The sequence below is a fragment of the Protopterus annectens genome, chromosome 7.part0 (genome assembly GCF_019279795.1).
Source record: "Protopterus annectens isolate FY-2018-M chromosome 7.part0, PAN1.0, whole genome shotgun sequence".
In the NCBI taxonomy this organism is placed as follows: domain Eukaryota; kingdom Metazoa; phylum Chordata; order Ceratodontiformes; family Protopteridae; genus Protopterus; species Protopterus annectens.
In genome coordinates this window covers 308786491-308805260 of record NC_056739.1, presented here as the reverse complement: position 1 = coordinate 308805260, position 18770 = coordinate 308786491, and the positions used below count along the sequence as shown (strand labels likewise).

General features: G+C 41.0%; 1 protein-coding gene across 1 annotated transcript in view; it reads left to right on the top strand.

Annotated features, from left to right (window-relative positions):
* SLC26A9 (solute carrier family 26 member 9) overlaps positions 1 to 18770 on the top strand; it is a 292279-nt gene that overhangs the window by 143141 nt on the left and 130368 nt on the right. Inside the window, exons 8-9 of the mRNA XM_044076840.1 lie at positions 706 to 853; positions 11732 to 11845. Of these exons, the coding sequence (XP_043932775.1) occupies positions 706 to 853; positions 11732 to 11845 (262 nt within the window). The remainder of the gene's footprint in view (positions 1 to 705; positions 854 to 11731; positions 11846 to 18770) is intronic.

Sequence of the window (18770 nt, the reverse complement as noted above, 5' to 3'; positions counted from 1 at the left end):
GATTAATAATTCTCCTCATGGAAGACTGGCACTGAGAGGTAGGATCTAGTGACTAAAAGCCAGTTCTCATGTTCCAGTGGGAAAGTAAGAAAGACAGAAAGAGAGACTGTTTCCTTACTGAGACCAAGCAGCAGAGTCTCCAGTGAAATGTATTAATGAACAGACTGGCATGACAGTTCTTGTCTCAGCTTTAAGGGGCATTTCACATGAGCCTATCTTCCAGGAGGATGGAGGGGAACTAGGGTTAGAGTATAAGTAAAATTTGCCCCCCACCAATAAATGCAGTGACCAGTTATGCTGCCTCAATTCTCACCCTGCACCAGTGAATATTAGTGATGAACAGATAGGTGTGGCAGTCCATATCACAGCTTTGAGGGGCATTTCACATAGGTCTAACCTTCAGGAGGACGAAGGGGAGTTACAGGTATGGTACAAAGCAAAATTTGCCCCCCATTACAAATGAAGTGGCCAGTCATGCTATCTCTGATTCTCAGCCTAAACAAGAATGAAAGATGAAAGAAAACATTGGGGAAGGCATTGTAACATAAGGTTCAGGAATAGATGGATTCAGGATAAGGGAGAAATAACGTGGAAACAAAGTGTAAATAAAGCTGAAAATTTGACACACACAAGAGCAGATGTGCCAGCTAGAATTTTGCTAACCTCTAATAGCAGTTTACTGATACACCATCTTTTGTCTTGTAGGTTGCCTGCGCCCATGGTTCCAGAGGTGACCAAGTGGGGTGACATGATTGGGACTGCCTTTTCACTTGCCATCATTGGCTATGTAATTAACTTGGCCATGGGAAGAACTCTGGCAACTAAGCATGGCTATGATATTGATCCTAACCAGGTAAAAAAAAGTGCAAGCTGTCAATCAGGATAATTGTGCAGGTTAACCAACCCGTACTAGCAAGTCACGCTCAGGAAGAATCTGTATAGGTTATAGTCCAGCTGCATTAGTGAAAAGAAAAATAATTTACATTTTTCCATCAAGAAAACCACAAAAGTCCTCATAGTGGTGTAAAACTGTAGAATAAAATATGTGATATCCAATAAAATATCCAAGGTCATGACCACAAGAACATAAAAACTTTAATATAAGAAAACAATAAAATAGTCAAGGAAGTCCTAATTGTAAGGACGAAACTGCTTGACTGTTTTATTGTGTGTTCTTATATTAAAGTTTTTAACATATGTTCTTCTGGTTGTGACCTTGGATATTTTATTGGATATCGGATATTTTATTTTACAGTTTTACACCACTGCAAGGACTTTTGTGGTTTTCTTGCTTGTATTGAGTGCTCATAAGCACACTGTTTTACCTTACTGATTTTTCCATCAGGAAAGGGTGCTTAAATCTGCTTCACTGCTTCATGGCACATAAAGTGGTTAGAAGTAGTAGTAGTAACAATCGGTGAGTGAGTGGCAAGGTGGCAGTGGCTAGATGTTAGCACAACAGTTTAATATGTAAACACTCTAGATAACTCAAACCCTTTTTCAATTACTGCACAAAAAACAAGTGGAAAAATATCCTAACATTGTTTTTTTTAGCTTATATACACTTCACTTTTATTTCTTTTGACCTTTCATGCACGAAAATTTATTCAACATGATTCTGTAGAAGGATGTCATGTTACATTTTTGTACTTCGTTCTTTTATTATCTTGCTTTATGCACCCTGCTCCTTGTTCTTCATTACAGACTGACTGCAGCATTAATGTTTTGCAGCTCTCTCTATGACCTTGTGAGTTTTGTAATATCTCATCTTCCTTTCTTACTGCTGCATTTGATTTCACTGCTTATTCATGGTGTATTATTAACAGCCTTCACTATCAAATTTGACTTATCTATTGCTGTCAATTCTACGACCATATAACCTACCTCTGTGACTAATGGATTGGCACTGCATCTATATAAACACATACATGCATGGACCTTCTCTAAAGTCTGCTTACACTGGCTCGTTCTGTTTATAACATATGTTCTGTCTGAAACTGAAATATGTGCTCACTTGATGAGTGGCTAATGTTTTAATCTGTGATGAATTTGTCCCGTTAATTAGTTGGCTTACCTATGGCACCTTTTCACACTAGGTCTGTATTTTTACTGTTGTTTTCTGAGTATTGTTTTCTAGAGCTCCCCTGTAAAAGGCCCAGTTTCATACAAATAAAGCCATCTAATTATCAAATAACTGAAAATGATTAATGAAGGTCTCCTCTGAAGGCTGCATAGAAACAGAGAATAACTGCCTAAAGGTATTGCATTAGGGTGAGAAGCCAATGCATTTTGGCTGTTAGGGGCTAATAGGTCACTGAATGGATTTACTTTGGTGATAGAAACAGCCCCTTGAGAATGGGATGAGCTAAGATAGGAGAGGGCTCACAAAGGAAAAGCTTAAAACTGTTCCAGTGTGTAAAGGTAAGTCTATTGATGAAAGAGTGCAGTTTCCTGAAACCATTTGCGTGATCAGTGGTTTATCAAATGGAAATGATCAGATATGTGTTTCTCTCTCTGTTTCTACTTGCCTTGTGTGTTTGAGTGTTTAGTGTTGTGGTTTTATGTTGGTGTTTGTGTCCATGTGTGTATAAGTGTCTGTTTTTAATAAAGTCTGTGCTTGGTATTTTACTATCACCGTGGTGGACTCAGGATGTTGGTCTTTGGGACACAGTAGTATACCTGAGCAGTCATTAGCGTGCAGTACCTGCAGGTCATGGCAGAATAGGTTGCCAGGAATGCAAGCACCACAGCAGAACCACTGTACAGGTGGGACAGCCATTTTGTATATATTTCACGAGGAAGATAATCACTCAAAGGATTAGATTCGCACCTTATCCTCTAACACGAGGAAGATAATCACTCAAAGGATTAGATTCGCACCTTATCCTCTAACACGAGGAAGATAACCACTCAAAGGATTAGATTCGCACCTTATCCTCTAATCTGCTAGGAGACGTTCTGATTTATCTGCATCTCCCAGCAAGATAAAGTAAGTATCATGCTACAAAAGAGACATTCTGATAATATAACAATTTTCTTGAGACAGTACTTCAGGTTGTATAAATGTTTTATGCAGCAAAATACTGCAGGGATGATTGTAAAATAAGATTTGTCTCGGCCCCCCATAAATAAACCACACCAAACACATAAAGCCATTTGACAACCTTTATTGAATATTATCATATAATGAACTTTAGGCACACAAAATAACATCAATTATCTTCATCAACAATGATCCCCAGGGAAGAGTAACTACTCACCCTGGATGATTATACCTCAGGGCAGCGTACCTGCTCACCCTGATACCTCCTCCACCGGGGCAGCGTATCTGCTCACCCACCACAATTAATAGGCAGTGAACCTGCTCACCTCCTGACCAAACAACCATTAACCAATGAATAACCACCTTCCCTAGAGTGGGAACAGAAGAGGGCAATCATGTCCCTCTTCTCCGCCACCAGCTTGATCCCCAGGCTGTTCCCCCTCCTCAACCCTAGCTTCAACCATACCCTCTAAAAACAGGTTCAAATGCAGATTAAATAGATCCAAACCTAGCTCATTAAGATGGACCCCATCCATTCGGTACCAGCCTTCCTCTCCATCCCCAAAATCTCTGTGTTCAGTGGTATGCATCCCCAGAATTCTTAATTGCCTAGTCAATCTGTGATTTTCAAACCTCCTGGCCTTTTCAATCGCCCTATAACTATGCACATTCCTCCAACACAAACGAGAAATCGCCAACACAAACGAGAAATCAACTCTGACCAAACAATTTCCATACCTGGGTAGAATGTCTGTAATTTCAACAAGTCCTATAAGATAATATCCGCTAAACGCTTCTTAGAAATAATGCCCAAATCATTGCCCCCCCCCAAATGAATTACTAGTATGCCAGGACACCATACCTTCAATTTAACCTTCTCAAATTCAGGCAGCAACCTACCCCACTGAATACCCCTAAACCCATGCCAAGTCATTAACCACCCTAAATGTGATAAACCCAAATTTCTTCCATCTTCCCCGACTAAAGCACGCTTCTCCACCCAGTGGATATACGAATGCCCCAAAATGATGATATGTTTCCCTAAAAAAAGAGAAGACAAGAAAGTTATTAATCAGGACAATGACTATCTAATATATGATAAAAATGCATTTGAAGACCACCTCCCCAATCTCTTAATAACTTCAATTGAACTACCCTCTCTAGCGAAATCTGACTCCCTGCCGATTCTAAAAGAGTGAGCTGCAAACCTATCTGCAGGAAATCCCATGCAGTGTAAAACTCTCCTAACCAAACCTATAAATCTACCACTCAAAACCACCTTCCCATCCACTGAACAAAAAACTTACTAACCTACACTCCCCATCCACCTCCTCTTAAATTCTTTGGTGCACATTAATGGACAAAGGCTAGGATTCCTGTCAGGCTTGATCACCTCCATGAATCCCCTACCCAATTGATCTGTCTTACTCTTCCTTAATGCAGTAGTAACCTCTCCCTCAACTATGATAACATTCTTCCAACATAATGAACCTTACACCTCTAAAATGCAGAAGGCGCCAAAATATAACTATATACATAGCGTGCCCCACATGAAGTAATCCAAAGGCCCACTTTCAACCCCTTCAACAAAACTTTCAATACTTCCCTTGTAAGCATCCATCAAGTGTCCCTATGTCCCACCACCACTCTCCCCCAGCACCTCAGCATCTGCCCTAATGTCCAGGACTTTGTAAAATTTTGCAACCCCTCTACCTTAGTGAAAATGCTAATAGCAGCCAAATCCACCTTGCCCGTCTGCAAAGCCTTGCCTATCCCCCAAGTATGAGCCACATATCGCAACAATAATTCCTCCAACCATGCCCCCTCTTTTTCTGGCAACTGCAAAACAAACTGATTAAAATCAGAAAGAGCCCTACCATAAGCCTTCCTCATAGAAGGAGCCCAGGAATGCCGCACCAACCACCTGGCTATGTTGTCCCAAGATTCCACACCTCCTACGGCAGGGTTTCTGGCACATCCTCCGCCCACAGAGCCAACCCTTGAAACCTGCGAAACTGAAATCAGGACAAACTATCAGCAATATTATTCTTAACGCCAGGCACATGCATTCCTGTACAAGAAAAATTTATTAACAGGCTCTGCAAAACCAGTTTACATAAAACCAATAACAACAGTTCCGACTTAGCCATCTTCTTCTGCAATACCCTCACCACAGTCAAACTGTCAGAATGATAAGCTACTTGTTTGTCCCTCAAATGATCCTTCTACACCACATAAGCTGCCCATATAGGCATCAACTCTAGAAAGGCCACGTCACGCTTCCATTCCTCATTCCAATCCCAAGGCCATTCAGCTGAAAACCACTGACTCCCAAAGTAGGCCCCCATACCGGCACCCCCAGCTGCATCCGTAAACAACTGAAGTTCCTCCTGCCCCACCCAGTCAGACTGCCAGAAAGGGATCCCATTAAATTGTTGCACAAAACCATCCCACAACACCAAATCCTCCTGCACCGGCTTGGTCACCCTAAACCAATGATCTTTGCTCCTACCCCCTTTCAACATATAAGCCACAGACCTACAAAAGGCTCACCCAGGGTGCACAGCTTGACAGGCAAAATTCAAAAGCCCCAACAACTCCATGAGTGATCGAATCCATATCTTATCCTTGACCAGCACCAAGCATATAGCCATCCGAAGCCTCTCTATCTTATCCTTGGGTAGACAAAACAGTCCCCATTCCGCATCTACCATTAATCCCAGAAATTCTAAGGCTCTTGCCAGACCATCCATCTTATGCTAAGCCAACAGTACCCCTAAATCCTCACAAATGCTCGTAAATTCTCTCATCCCCTCCTGTGCTTCTCCCCTTCCTTTGCCCTACCAGCAGAAAATCATCTAAATAATGCACTGCTTTCTGCATTCCCACTCTCTGCTCCCATATCCAATGTAATATGGTACTGAACTTCTCAAAAGTCGCACATGCTACTGAACAACCCATCGGCATAGCTGTATCAAAGTAGTACTTATCAACTACCTTCATCCCCAGTAATGGCCAATCCTCACTCCTAATAGACAACAAGCGAAAAGCAGACTCAATGTCGACTTTAACCAGCCATGGCTCCTTGAAATTCCCTAATCACTTTCACAGCATCGTCCAGTGATGCATAATGCACCCTGACTTCCTCATCCGCAATAAAATCATTCACTGAATTCCCTTCTGGATGTGACAGGTGATGTATCAATCTGAATTCCCCGGGCCATTTCTTCAGCACTAACCCCAAGGGTGACACCTTGTAACTACTGAAAGGTAGACTGTCAAAGGGACCCAAGAAAAGCCCCGCCCTACACTCCTTTTCCACCAAAACCTCCAAGATATCCTCTTTACCTTGAACTGAACGCAGGTTCTTGCAACTCCCCAACCCCCTCCCACAGTGGACTTTATAGGAAACCCCCACTGAAACCCTTGCATTATCTCAGTCTTTATCTCAAAGCCGGGAAAAAAGCAAAGCATACCCCGCAGGACCTCCACCTTAATGGGGAATGGTGCCCCTTCCTCTATTGTCTCTGAAGAACCCAAGTCCCCGGGACCCATGAAAATTACCCCTACCCCAGGCTGGTTGAAATCCCTGAGAGGGGAGGAATCCACCATCACACACCATAACATTGGAGTTCCACGTGGAAAGGTTCTACCGACCACAGTAAACAGCTGAATGAGTCTCTCGACATCTTAAACAAGTGTGTGCAAATTTGCACCCTACCCATTAACAAGAACCATTATTAAAAGACCAACACACACCCGCTACACCTCCCCCACTCATCCTCCGATTAAACCCACCATAACTATCCATCATCGTAGCTAACCATATATCCGGATGATGCACCTCCCAATGTAGGGACTGGTCCACAGCCTTCTGTTTGTGGAAATGCTGATTGTACCAAAGCCATGCATTCTCCGGCCTTAACCATTATGCCTCTCAAGTGGTAAGGAAATATCCTAGAAGAGGCAAGGCCAATGATCCATCCCTCTCCAGCTGCACCGCCATATAGTAAATAAAGCCGACCACCCAATTATCCCACGTCCTAGGGTGAAGTTTACCTACCCTCTTCCTCCCCAATGCCACTAAAGCCACCAACAAGTCCTTCCTATTAGATGATTCTGCCTCCACTAACCACTGAACCCCTTCTGCATCAATCAACTCAAACAAATCCACATACTCGCCTTTCCAAATTTTTTCTTTTACTGACCCCAGAATGTGCGGAGTGAGAAAGACTGCTCTAGCCTCTTGTCCCAAAGCTTGGGTGGCTAACCAGTTCCCTGGCCACAGCCCAGAGTCAAAGCCTACCTCTGAGTCAACAACTGAACTGTCTCTGGAACCTACACCCCCCCCAGTCGCATCTTCAACAGCATGCCTGGCTCCCTGTGCCAACCCCCTCTGAGCACCCTCTGTCATTTGTAATCCCCCCGAGAGCCCCACCTAACAGTTCCCCTTCATCCTTATACCCTCCACAATCCTCAACACACAGTTCCCCAGCCATTGCTGAAATAAAACCATTACCTGCACCTTCATCTTGAGACATACTGGGAGCTGGTGTATCCACTATCACCATCTGCTTCGCTGTCTGCTGTCTTTTCCCCCAAGCTGGGGTTCTCGTCGTTGGGTGCCGCCTCTTCTGACCTGGAACTTGCTCCAGTTCTGTTACCACCTCGGATGTCGCCACCTCCTGGAATAACTCCTCCACCTGGGCCACAATAGTTTGCCATCACTGACGTAATCCCAGTAAGTTAGACTTCTGTAGGAAAATAAACACATAACATTAACATTGTGATCCGCTGTGGTGACCCCTAACCAGGAAAAGCCGAAAGAAGAAGATTAACATTGTCCCCGAACTCAGTTGCCCTATTCCACCCCCAACCCATTCTGTCCAAACTACATTCCAGAATACCCAAAATTAACACCAGTCACAGCCCAAGTTGCTCATGAGAAATCAGCCTTTAGATGTAACCATAGTATGCATCTTCTATTACTGCAGACATCCACAGAAATAGATTGCAGTATCCCAGCTCTCTAAACCAACTGCAACTAAACCTAATTCAGCAAACAAACTTCCACATATGTCACGTCATACAAACTGCACACATTCATGCACGCAATGAATCGTCTCCTTGTAGAAAGTCTATGGCTTGGGCTTAGCAAGTCTTAGTGGAAAATTCCAAGCTAAACTTCCAAGGTAGCATTCTTACATAAACAAACTGTAGTAACCATACATAATCACCTTCAAGCATGTGCTCTTTAATTTATTAAACACATTATTTATTTATTGATAAAAAATCATTGTGTCATTTCATACCTTTCAAGTGCTGAAACTGTCATGTAATAAAGAAACATAAAGGTATTAAGGGACTGAGAGTGATACCAAGCAGGTCGTGGTAGAGCAACTCAAATGGCTCTACATGCCAAAAACAATGTGACCTGTGGCTAACATATTTAATAAGGTTTACTCTATCCGAGAATGACTATGCCCAAATATATGCTGAATATCTGACTCCTTCAGCCATATTGTGTGTAAAGACCCAGAGTAGATGTGGGGCATTGAGAAGGCTGTAGGATGAAGCAGGGAGCAGAGAGCATAATCTGTTTAAACAATAATATATATTACAAGGTTGAATAAATTACAATTACAGGGTTACAAAGTTTACTTGTTCACTGTATACCTGTATCTTTAAAAATCATTTTTCCCACTGAACTGCATGCCTCAATGACATATAGCAGTCTACCATACAGGCTTAAAATTATGGCCTGCCAGTAACCTTCACCCTGTAGTTCTAGGTTTGATACCTTCATTCCTTATTTGATCATTTGTAGCTCTGAGAAAGCCCTTTAATCAGAAAGTGATTTGAACCATTGAGATGCTGTCCAATATGGAAGGGGAAGCACTTACCCCATAGCTGCTACAGTCTGTACCCGCGCCTAACTGCGACACAGCTTTAGTCAACCTTACATAATCCCTGGCCTCTACATTGCTCTCAACTGTCCCCTCGTACTGCTGTCAACATCTTATTCTTCTTTTCTCTCTCTTTTTTTTTTTTTTTTATTTTTGAGAAGCAATCCTGGACTCCCGTAGCTCTCCTTGTTTACCGGGAGATAATTAGCCTGCTTGCATCAATGGCCACTGCCTCCAACACGCATGCGTGAAGCGACAGCCCTGCCAAACCCCCCACAGCCTACCAATCCACGGATTACTCAAAGAGACCACGGATCGAGATGCAACAGCCGCACTAACCCACCAGGGAGAAATTAAAGCATCCCCCGCCACTGCCACCAATGGTAACATGCACAAAACCCAAGGGGAGCAAACAAATCCCCCACATCCTTCTTCCCATGACCACGAGGCATACCGTGAGCAGGCCGCTGAGCTCCAGGCCTGCCCCCAGACTGCATGGACCTACCTCTCTCCTGCCAGAGCAGCTATACCATGACCGGACCCACAAGATGACCCTGAACCACCACCGAACCACCAGCGATTACCTCATCAACACCACATCAACATCGGACCACCATGAAACCGACAGCCACGCCACCAGGTAAGCGACTCCACTCCAGTCAACACCACACAGCACCGTCCTTACCTCATATCACCTGCACAGCCACTCCAGTCTCTCCCAAAGGCTCCCTACCTCATACCCCCTTTACCGATAACCCTTTCACTCTACAAATTACACATTGAGAGAAGAGGGAAAAAAAGGCAGAACCTACCAATTCCACCTTGCTCCTCAGTCCCAGCCTACCTTAATCCGCAAATACCTACAGGTCGTCTGGACATGAGCTAGCTGTAATACCACCATCTCACACCAAACTGTACCAACTTCCCCTAATCCTTACCACTTAAGCCTACTATGCGTCCCTCCCTCTCCTTACATCACTTCCTGTAACTTCTCCCATTCCCTTTAACTCTTTCATCCCACCATCACACTAACAAACCTACATGCAAAGCCTCTCATTAATCTCTAATCTATACCCCCCTTACCGTTTGCTCGTGGGACCGGGACAACTTAGTTTGTCCAAACTACATTTATTTATTTATTTTATTTACATTTTGGTGACCAGGATGGCCCTCTTGGGCAGAGACCATTTTCAGAGGGAATCTAGGAGTAACGTGCAAATACGAAGTACCTAAAAAAAGACAATTAGCCTGCTGTATGCATAATGTAGTACGAACACAGCAAATATATTAGTTAAGAATATGTAAAATACCATGTTTCCTAACACTGAAATAAATGGAGTTAAGGGAGGGAAGAAACACTGTTTAGAGAGGTTAAACATAAGGAGCAGGTTATCATACAAGATAAAATGAAAAGTAGAGAAACAGAGACAGAGCTTGGAAGTGAATGAAAAACAGGCATAGTTATAAACAATAAAAGACAATACTGTAAATAAGGGAGATGAAAAACAGGCATAGTTATAAACAATGAGACAATTCTGTAAATAAGGGAGAAGTTACTTGATGAAAGTTAAAGATAGTAGACTGTTCATGTAATGGCACAGATTGTACAAGTAAGGCTTACAGCAGAGAGATATTTACATAAAAGATTGAAGGGTATGAAGACTGCCATAAGGCAACAGTGTGCATGAAGTCCCTTCCAAGTATTAGCTAGGAAATGGCTAGGAGCTCAATCATCAAATCTGAATGATACATTTTTCACTGATAGCAAGTTTTTATTGGAAAATCTCAAAATGTAGGCAGCCCACTGCTACAGAGGTTCTGCTCCTGCCTATGACGCCAGCAACTTGCATTAATTGATTAACCCAGGTATCTGGGGTAGCCCTGGAGGATAGGTACAACTGAATACCTCAGAGATTCTCCTTCCAAGAGAAGGGTTAGGAATGTAAATCACTCTCCTCGTGGATCCTAGGCAGAAACGCAGGGTTAAGCATCACTAACTACTGGGACATGGTCACTGTGCAGGAGGGACAACAGTTATTTCTGGGATGATACTTTTGACTTTCATTTCCTAGTCTGATCTATAAACTTGCTGCTGTTTTTTTTTTTTTTTTTGTATTCCCCTACCCTCCAGTTTCCTAAGTCAGCAGTTGTCTTTACTTTGTCTGCATTTCTCAGTTTAGATGATTACAGCCAACTGAACAAGTTAATGACATGACACCACAGCTAATACTCAAAAGTTCCTAAAGCTGGTTCATGTCATCACAGCTAATAATCAGAAGTTCCTAAAGCTGGTTCAAACACTGCTTCAGCGGTGTAAAGTTACAAATGTTACAAAATAAACAGCAGTGTATCCAAACAGAATATCTCATAATATAACCACGTTAATATAACACCATTGCACAAATCAGAATACTTTTACTCCAAAATATATTGCTTAGTATTAAAACAAAACTCATTATGGGCATATTTAAGAGCAATAATGTCAAAGCACAGCACAGTGTTACTAAGGCAGCACTTTGTACAGTTAGGATTTTCTCCTTAACTTTTAAAGGTACACTGCTGCCCTTAGAGTAATGCATCACCTGTTATATGGTACTGACCAGCAAAGCATATTTAAATGCAGGGGGTTATGAAGCATAACTCATGAGAAGTGTATACTCAAAAAAGGGCAAAGAAAGGCTGTCATATAATGTTTTGGAATAACAAGTCTATGTGGAAAGCTGAATGCTTTTGCATAATAGTTATAAACCAGCAATCTAACAAATGTATTTTTCACTTGCAGGAAATGCTAGCCCTTGGCTGTAGCAACTTCTTTGGGTCATTTTTCTATACTCATGTTATATGCTGTGCACTTTCTGTCACACTTGCTGTTGATGGGTCTGGTGGCAAGTCACAGGTAAGTCCTATTGTGAAATTTTCACTTGATCTACATGCTAAGTCATGCCCCGTTTCTTATATGTACATATTAGAAGCCGCAATCTTCTGCCTCCAAACACTGGACAATAGCATCAAATTAAGAAGCTTTTCCACTTAGTGTTTTAGTAGACAATGCCATTATACTTAAATCAAGGTGTTTAGAACAGACTGGAATTGTATGAAACTCAAACACTGCATGTTATAAAGTATGTGAAGTTTAGTGTGGTGTTAAGACTTAGACTATCTAAACTGGGATATTATAGGTAGTAACAGTTATAGTAATGGTCAGTGCTGTAGCACCCCACCATTTCATAAAGAAAGGTTTACCCAGTGCAGGAACTCTATGTACATGAAGATGGGTAAGGATCCCCTTAAATTAAGGATGATGAGCACATATTTCATTCTGTGTCACTTTCTCTCTCTCTCTTTTGCTATAGTAAGTGTGTTGCTTGAACAGCTGGAATGTATGTCTGTTTGTTCAGGTATGACATTGTACTGTACTGGGCACTGGTATATTATTACAAGCAATATAGAAAGACCAGGACAGAGCTTAGCTAAGAGGTATGTAATTATACATATATGTGCAGTCTGACCAGATAAGCTATGACCACATAAATAACTTCTGGCCATGTGTTTGCAGCTGTGCAGACCACCCTTGAGTTTCTTTATTCCTGCATATGCTGTGCATGCAGATTATGAATTAACATCTGGCCATGTGTTTGCAGCTGTGCAGACCACCCTTGAGTTTCTTTATTCCTGCATATGCTGTGCATGCAGATTATGAATTATACTACAACTGCACATCCTCACACATGGGAGGGCTGACTGGGCTGTGTAGGACAAAGGGAGCTTGGGTGGAAAGTTTAAAACAACATCAACAGAACAGTTTGGAGGGACAGGTATATTTTGTAGATGATACCACTGGTATGGAACAGGCTCTCCATCCACAAAGAAAAAGTTCATCTCTGTCCATTTTCAAGCACAACTGAAATCTATGGATGGAAAACAGAAAGTTTACCCAAGGACCGCCCCCTGTACTACTAATGGACATGCAGCTTCTAAATGATTTATCCCTTGCATGAGTCCCCTCAAATTATTTATGATAGGATCCCCATTATTCTTATTTGGGGTATTATATAATTATTGACCAAGGGATGGCTAAGGCCAATCTATAACCAAATGGTATAGGTTACTTTGAGCACAAAAAGGGAAATTGGTTAGGGTTAAAATGGTCTCTAAGGGCGGCTAACCTAGTACTTACCTATGAACCTATGAATCTATAAAATATCAGACTATTATGTACAGCTTATTGTCAGCTGTTCACATCCCTGATTTAGGGTTGTGTCTTATGGAAATGTATTAGTAGTACCACCCTAGAATTTTCTTCAGTACAGACCAATTTTTACTTCATTATAATGAGATTAATCACAGGCTCTGGGCAGTGATTGCCCTAAATGTAGATTGTCTGAAATCTGCAACAATATCTGCATTTCCAACATACAAACAGCTCAAGCTGTATGTAGGTTCCAGCTGAAGTCGCATTTGCAGGACAGGCCAGACTATATGCAAGTGTACACACTAATATGAATTTCTGCTAAAAGACGTGTCTGGAGCATCTCTCCCCAGGCCTCCTCTGAAAATTGGCTTTGTTCCAAGTTGGACTTTCCCAGTAAATAAATGTTAAATAAAATAAAATAGTAATCAGTTTCTATACTTGTTCCTTATTCTGACAATGGAAAAAGTCATTTCTGCTTAGCCCATCTCAAAAAAACGTTGTACATATGGCAGCCTTTTTGCTCAGTTTCTTAAGAAATAATTTGGACACTAAAACAGATGTGAATATAACCTTTAGGGCCCTGATTAGTCAGGGTTATGAATGACCCTCTGCTGTAACTGACTGTAAAACACAAACAAATTCTGACAGACTCCAAAGTTAAGTGGTATGAATAAATACGCATGCATGAGTAGATGGATGGCCTTAGCTATAGGTGAAATACTTGGGCACCTAGAGTATTATTTTTTGAGGATGGAGCAGTGCCTTTGTGCATCTTATTTATTTAATTTTTCCCTTGATTTATTCACCTATTTTTATTTTTTGCAAATGATCACAATTCTGTGCAAGCTGTCTGTCTTTTATATAGTCTGCATGCATGCTGCAGAGTGATCATGTATGCAGGGCTCAGCATTGTTAATGAATATTAATTTTGTAATGTGGATCTCATGGTTTTCCCTTTTGTAGATACACTGCTGTTTTGTTTTTATTCATTAACAGACAACCAACAAAGTCAAGTGGGGCAAATCTGCCCATCAGCTGGCTCACTGCATCCCCAGCATTATTTATTTGTTTATTTGTTTACTTGCTTACTTGTTATTTTTAAGTGGGCAAATGGCTTTTTGCTATTTATTCCCACCAATGTGTGAAACAACCTGTTAATGTACAGTATTTTTACAATATTTGTTTATTGGGTGTCACGAATTGTGTGTTTTATAAGTATTGCTTGAGAAAGGATAAAGTAGTTAGTGTCTATAATATATATATATATATATATATATCTATCCACAACCCCTTTTTTGCATATGGTGTCAGGGTGTCAGTTCAACAGTGACAATTATCTAGAGCCAAAGTTTACAACACCAGGTGGCTAGCACTGCCACAGTAGTTCTTCCACACCACACACTCACTCCTCTGGCCAATTTAGAGTGTCCAGTACACTTACTGCACGTCTTTGGAATATGAGAGGAAACAAGAGCACCCAGAGGAAGCCCACACAAACACAGGGAGGACATGCAAACTCGCCACAAAAGGTACACCAGCCAAGAATCAAACCAGGGAACCTCTTGCTGTGAGGTGACAACACTATCCACTACCCCACTGTGCCACTCAATATATCAATATATAAACATATATATATACATATATATATATATATATATATATATATATATATATATATATATATATATATATATCATATGGTCGAAAGCATAGGTTCATCGGTTCATAGGCTGGTACTAGGCTATCGGCCCTAAGGCCTATACAAGCCTAACCATAACAGTTCTCCAGCTATTTCTACCCAGGACATTTACTTCCCTAGTCCCCTGTCTAGCAGGGGGACTGACATGATCCCCGGGGCGAAGTTCCTATCTCCCATCCAGTTGTCAAGGTTCTTTTTGAAAAGGGCCAAAGAGGCACTCTGTTTGACATATATGGGCAGTCTATTCCAGAGTATGGGGAGTTTCTGGGACAGGAACCTATCCCTCCATCATGTTTTATTCATTGTGATGACCAGGTTTAGATCCCTGGAGTGTGTGGCTCTGAGGGATTGGGATTTCTTTAAGTGTAGCTTGTCCAGCACTTCTGGGTTTGACATAGCCTTGTATGTTAAGCAGAGATCGCCTCTGAGTAGACGATATGTGACAGAGTATAACTGGAGTTTTTTAGACCGTCAGCATAAGGCATCTGCTTTAGGCCTGTGATTCTTTTAGTGAGGTATTTCTGTGGCCTTTCCAACTGTTGCAGGTGTCTCGTGAGGTACATAGCAAACGGGGCGTTGTACTCTATAATGGGTCTAATGAGGGATGAGTACAGTGGGATAATGATCTCCTTTTTTCTGGATGAAAAGTCCTTAGTGATGAGATGTGCCACATAGAAGGATTTCCTGACTGTTGTGGCGATGTGGTTATCGAAGGTGAGACCACTGTCCACCTGTGTCCCTAAGTCCCTTATCACACTTTCAGTGTTTAGTGTACTGCCACTTATGTGGTAATTCATGGGTACATATTTTTTTCCCAAAGGGGATAACTATACATTTCTTGGCATTGAGCTTGAGCCCATGGTTCTGGCACCAAGCATCTGTCTCTGTTAAGACCCTTTTGTAGAATATCCACATCACTTGGGGATTCGATAATGGCTCTCAGTTTGCAGTCATCTGCAAACTTTGTTAGCCAGAGTCCCTTGGTGTTGGCCTGTACTTCAGAGAAGTAGATGCCAAACAAGAGCAGTCCCAGGACTGAACCCTGTGGTACTCTACTTGTCACTTGTCTGGAGCTGGATTGGGAGTCGGCTACTTTTACAGTGTGGGTTCTGTCAGTAAGCCAGTTTGTGACCCATTGAGTGACGTAGGGATTAATGCCCAGCTTAGTAAGTTTAGAGTTCACACGCTCAAGTTTCTGAAAACTCAAAATAAAAAAAAGACACAAATCTTAAAGGGTAAATTCCCCATTGAAGCAGTTCTATGTAGATTGCAGTACAGTGGGGATTGGGGAATTTACCCTTTCCCCAACTGTAGTATGATCTCAGAGTTGGTAAATATAATTTGCAGGGAAAGTGAGGAGTGCAAGATGGCTTGCCTCCTTGCAAAAATGTTATTTTTTTTTCATCCATATGAATTTTGAGTTTTTGAAAACTCACTGAAGTAATATAATCCCATATATATAGATATAGAAATGGATAGAGATGATATATATATATATATATATATATATATATATATATATATATATATATATATATATATATATATTGTGTGTGTGTGTGTGTGTATATATATATATATATATATATATATATATATATATATATATATAGATTCACTTTAGAAGATTGAAAGCCCATAACATTGAAATTCAAAACATTGAGATCAAAATCTTGAAAATTCAAAACACTGAAAACTCAAAACATTGAATCCCATAACATTGAAGAAACATAGGAAAGCAACATGTACTATATTCCAGCACAACTACATACAGAAACAAATAAAAAACAAACCATATTACAGTTCTTCAAATATAAGCTGGGGGACAAGCCCAGCTGCCAGCTGCGCTCCCACAACTTCTGCTACTTAAATATATCAACTCTGAGATCACACTACACTACACTACACTAAGATGTGTTATGTTGTAGTATAGCAAGTAAGAAGGAATATGACTGAGGTTACCTATTAAACTCCGGTAAGTATCGAAGAGATATATAGTAATGTGTAATGTTAACAGTGAAGTAGTGTTTCTAAGAGAAGGTTGAGTATAGATTTTTACAATTTAAACATGCAGTCATGAAGCACGGAATGGTATGTTTGTCATTTTGTTCTGTGTAGTGTGATCTCTGCTCAGCTGTTGCACCCAGCACCTCGGTCATAGAGGAGGCGTAGTCTGTGGGCGAGGTGGCTGTAATGCATGCTACACCTCCTCCTAATTCGTTGGAGAGCAGCGTGAGGAAAGCTGTTAATGTACAGATTGAGAGAGGAGCACGTAGTAAGCATGGTGACCATGAAGTTTGTTTTGCAAACTTACAGACTGAGGGGAATGACAGAAGCATCAGTTTAAATGCTGTACCAAATACGAATTTAACCACTCCATACCCCATTCAACAGACACATTTTCGCAACCGTTTACAGAGCAGGGGCCGGATGAAGTGGAAGGCATCGTTGGAAGAAGAACAGCCCATGACCATCAAGAGGATGTGGCAACAAGGGAACAAACATTAATTTGGAAGATATCTCATCGGGTGTTGATGGACAATGAGAATAGAGTGCAGGACAAAGGTATGTCCTTCACTCCAGCAAGTAAAATGACTATTACAGACAATATTTTGGAATTAAAAACTTTTACACAAAGTTTAATGCTTAAAATGCAGTTTGGCAATGTTAATGGTAATGACTCTTTGAATAGTTTAAAAAAAATGAGTGGCTATATCCCTATCAATAATGCAGCAGTTGAAACTTTTGAGAAAAGCTTGTGCAAGGGAGATATATAATATGCATGATGGGAATGTCTCTAATAAATGTTTTAACAATTTGAGCAAGGAGGAAAGGGCAGCTTTGGACTTTTTATGTCATGATGCCTCTGTTTCAGTTAGACCAGCAGATAAAGGAGGACCACTGGTTATTATGGACTATATGTATTATAGAGATGCCATGTTTAATATGTTAAATGATGACACGTTTTACCAAAAAGTTGATTATCAACAGGCACAGAAATGTAATATGTCCATTTATAATGCTTTATTTGAGTGTTTACAGTGTCACATTATTAGTCTAGAATTGTTCAAGTATTTTACTATCAAGGACCCAGTTATACCTGTCATACAGGGACTCCCTAAAATTCACAAACATCCAGTGCTGCCGCCCATGAGGCCTATTGTGTCCATGAGGGGCTGGTCCACGGAGCCCCTGTCTATATATGTCGAACGTCACCTAAAGCCTATACTTAAGAGGAATAGTAATATGTTATTAGATACTAAACAATTTTTGAGAGATCTTTATGCTTACACTAGCTCTCTAGGAATGGGTAGGAGGATACTGTTGATTACTATGGATGTACAGTCTTTGTTTACTGTTATCCCCAATGTGATAGGCAAAGAGTATTTCAGACAGTATTTATTAGAGGATGGCTTGTATGATATACAATGTGTTGATTTTATTATCGTTGCTCATGGAACTGATTCTTGAGAACAACATATTCATGTTTGAGAATGTTCTATTTAAACAAATGGATGGCGTGGCCATGGGCACTTCTTGTGCCAGTGGCTATGTCAACATTGTTATGGCCATGTGGGAAAAAGACCAACTCCTGAGGGAATTTGAAAGGTCCCTGAGATTTTATAGGAGATTTGTGGATGATCTTTTTGTCCTTTGGGAAGGTGATGAATTGTCTTTTGCACCTTTTTTCTCCTATTTAAACGAAAATACAAACTTCCTCAAATTTTCCATGAAAAGTTCATTTGATGCTATTGATTTCCTGGATGTTAAGGTGATCCAGAAGGCTGGAGGGCAGTTTGAAACAGAGATCTTTAGGAAAGACTGCTATAGAAGCAGCTACCTTCATAGGAAAAGTATGCACCCCCAGCATATTTTTAAAACTATTGTAAGAGGACAAGGGCTTAGAACATCTAGGCTAACAGCCAATTA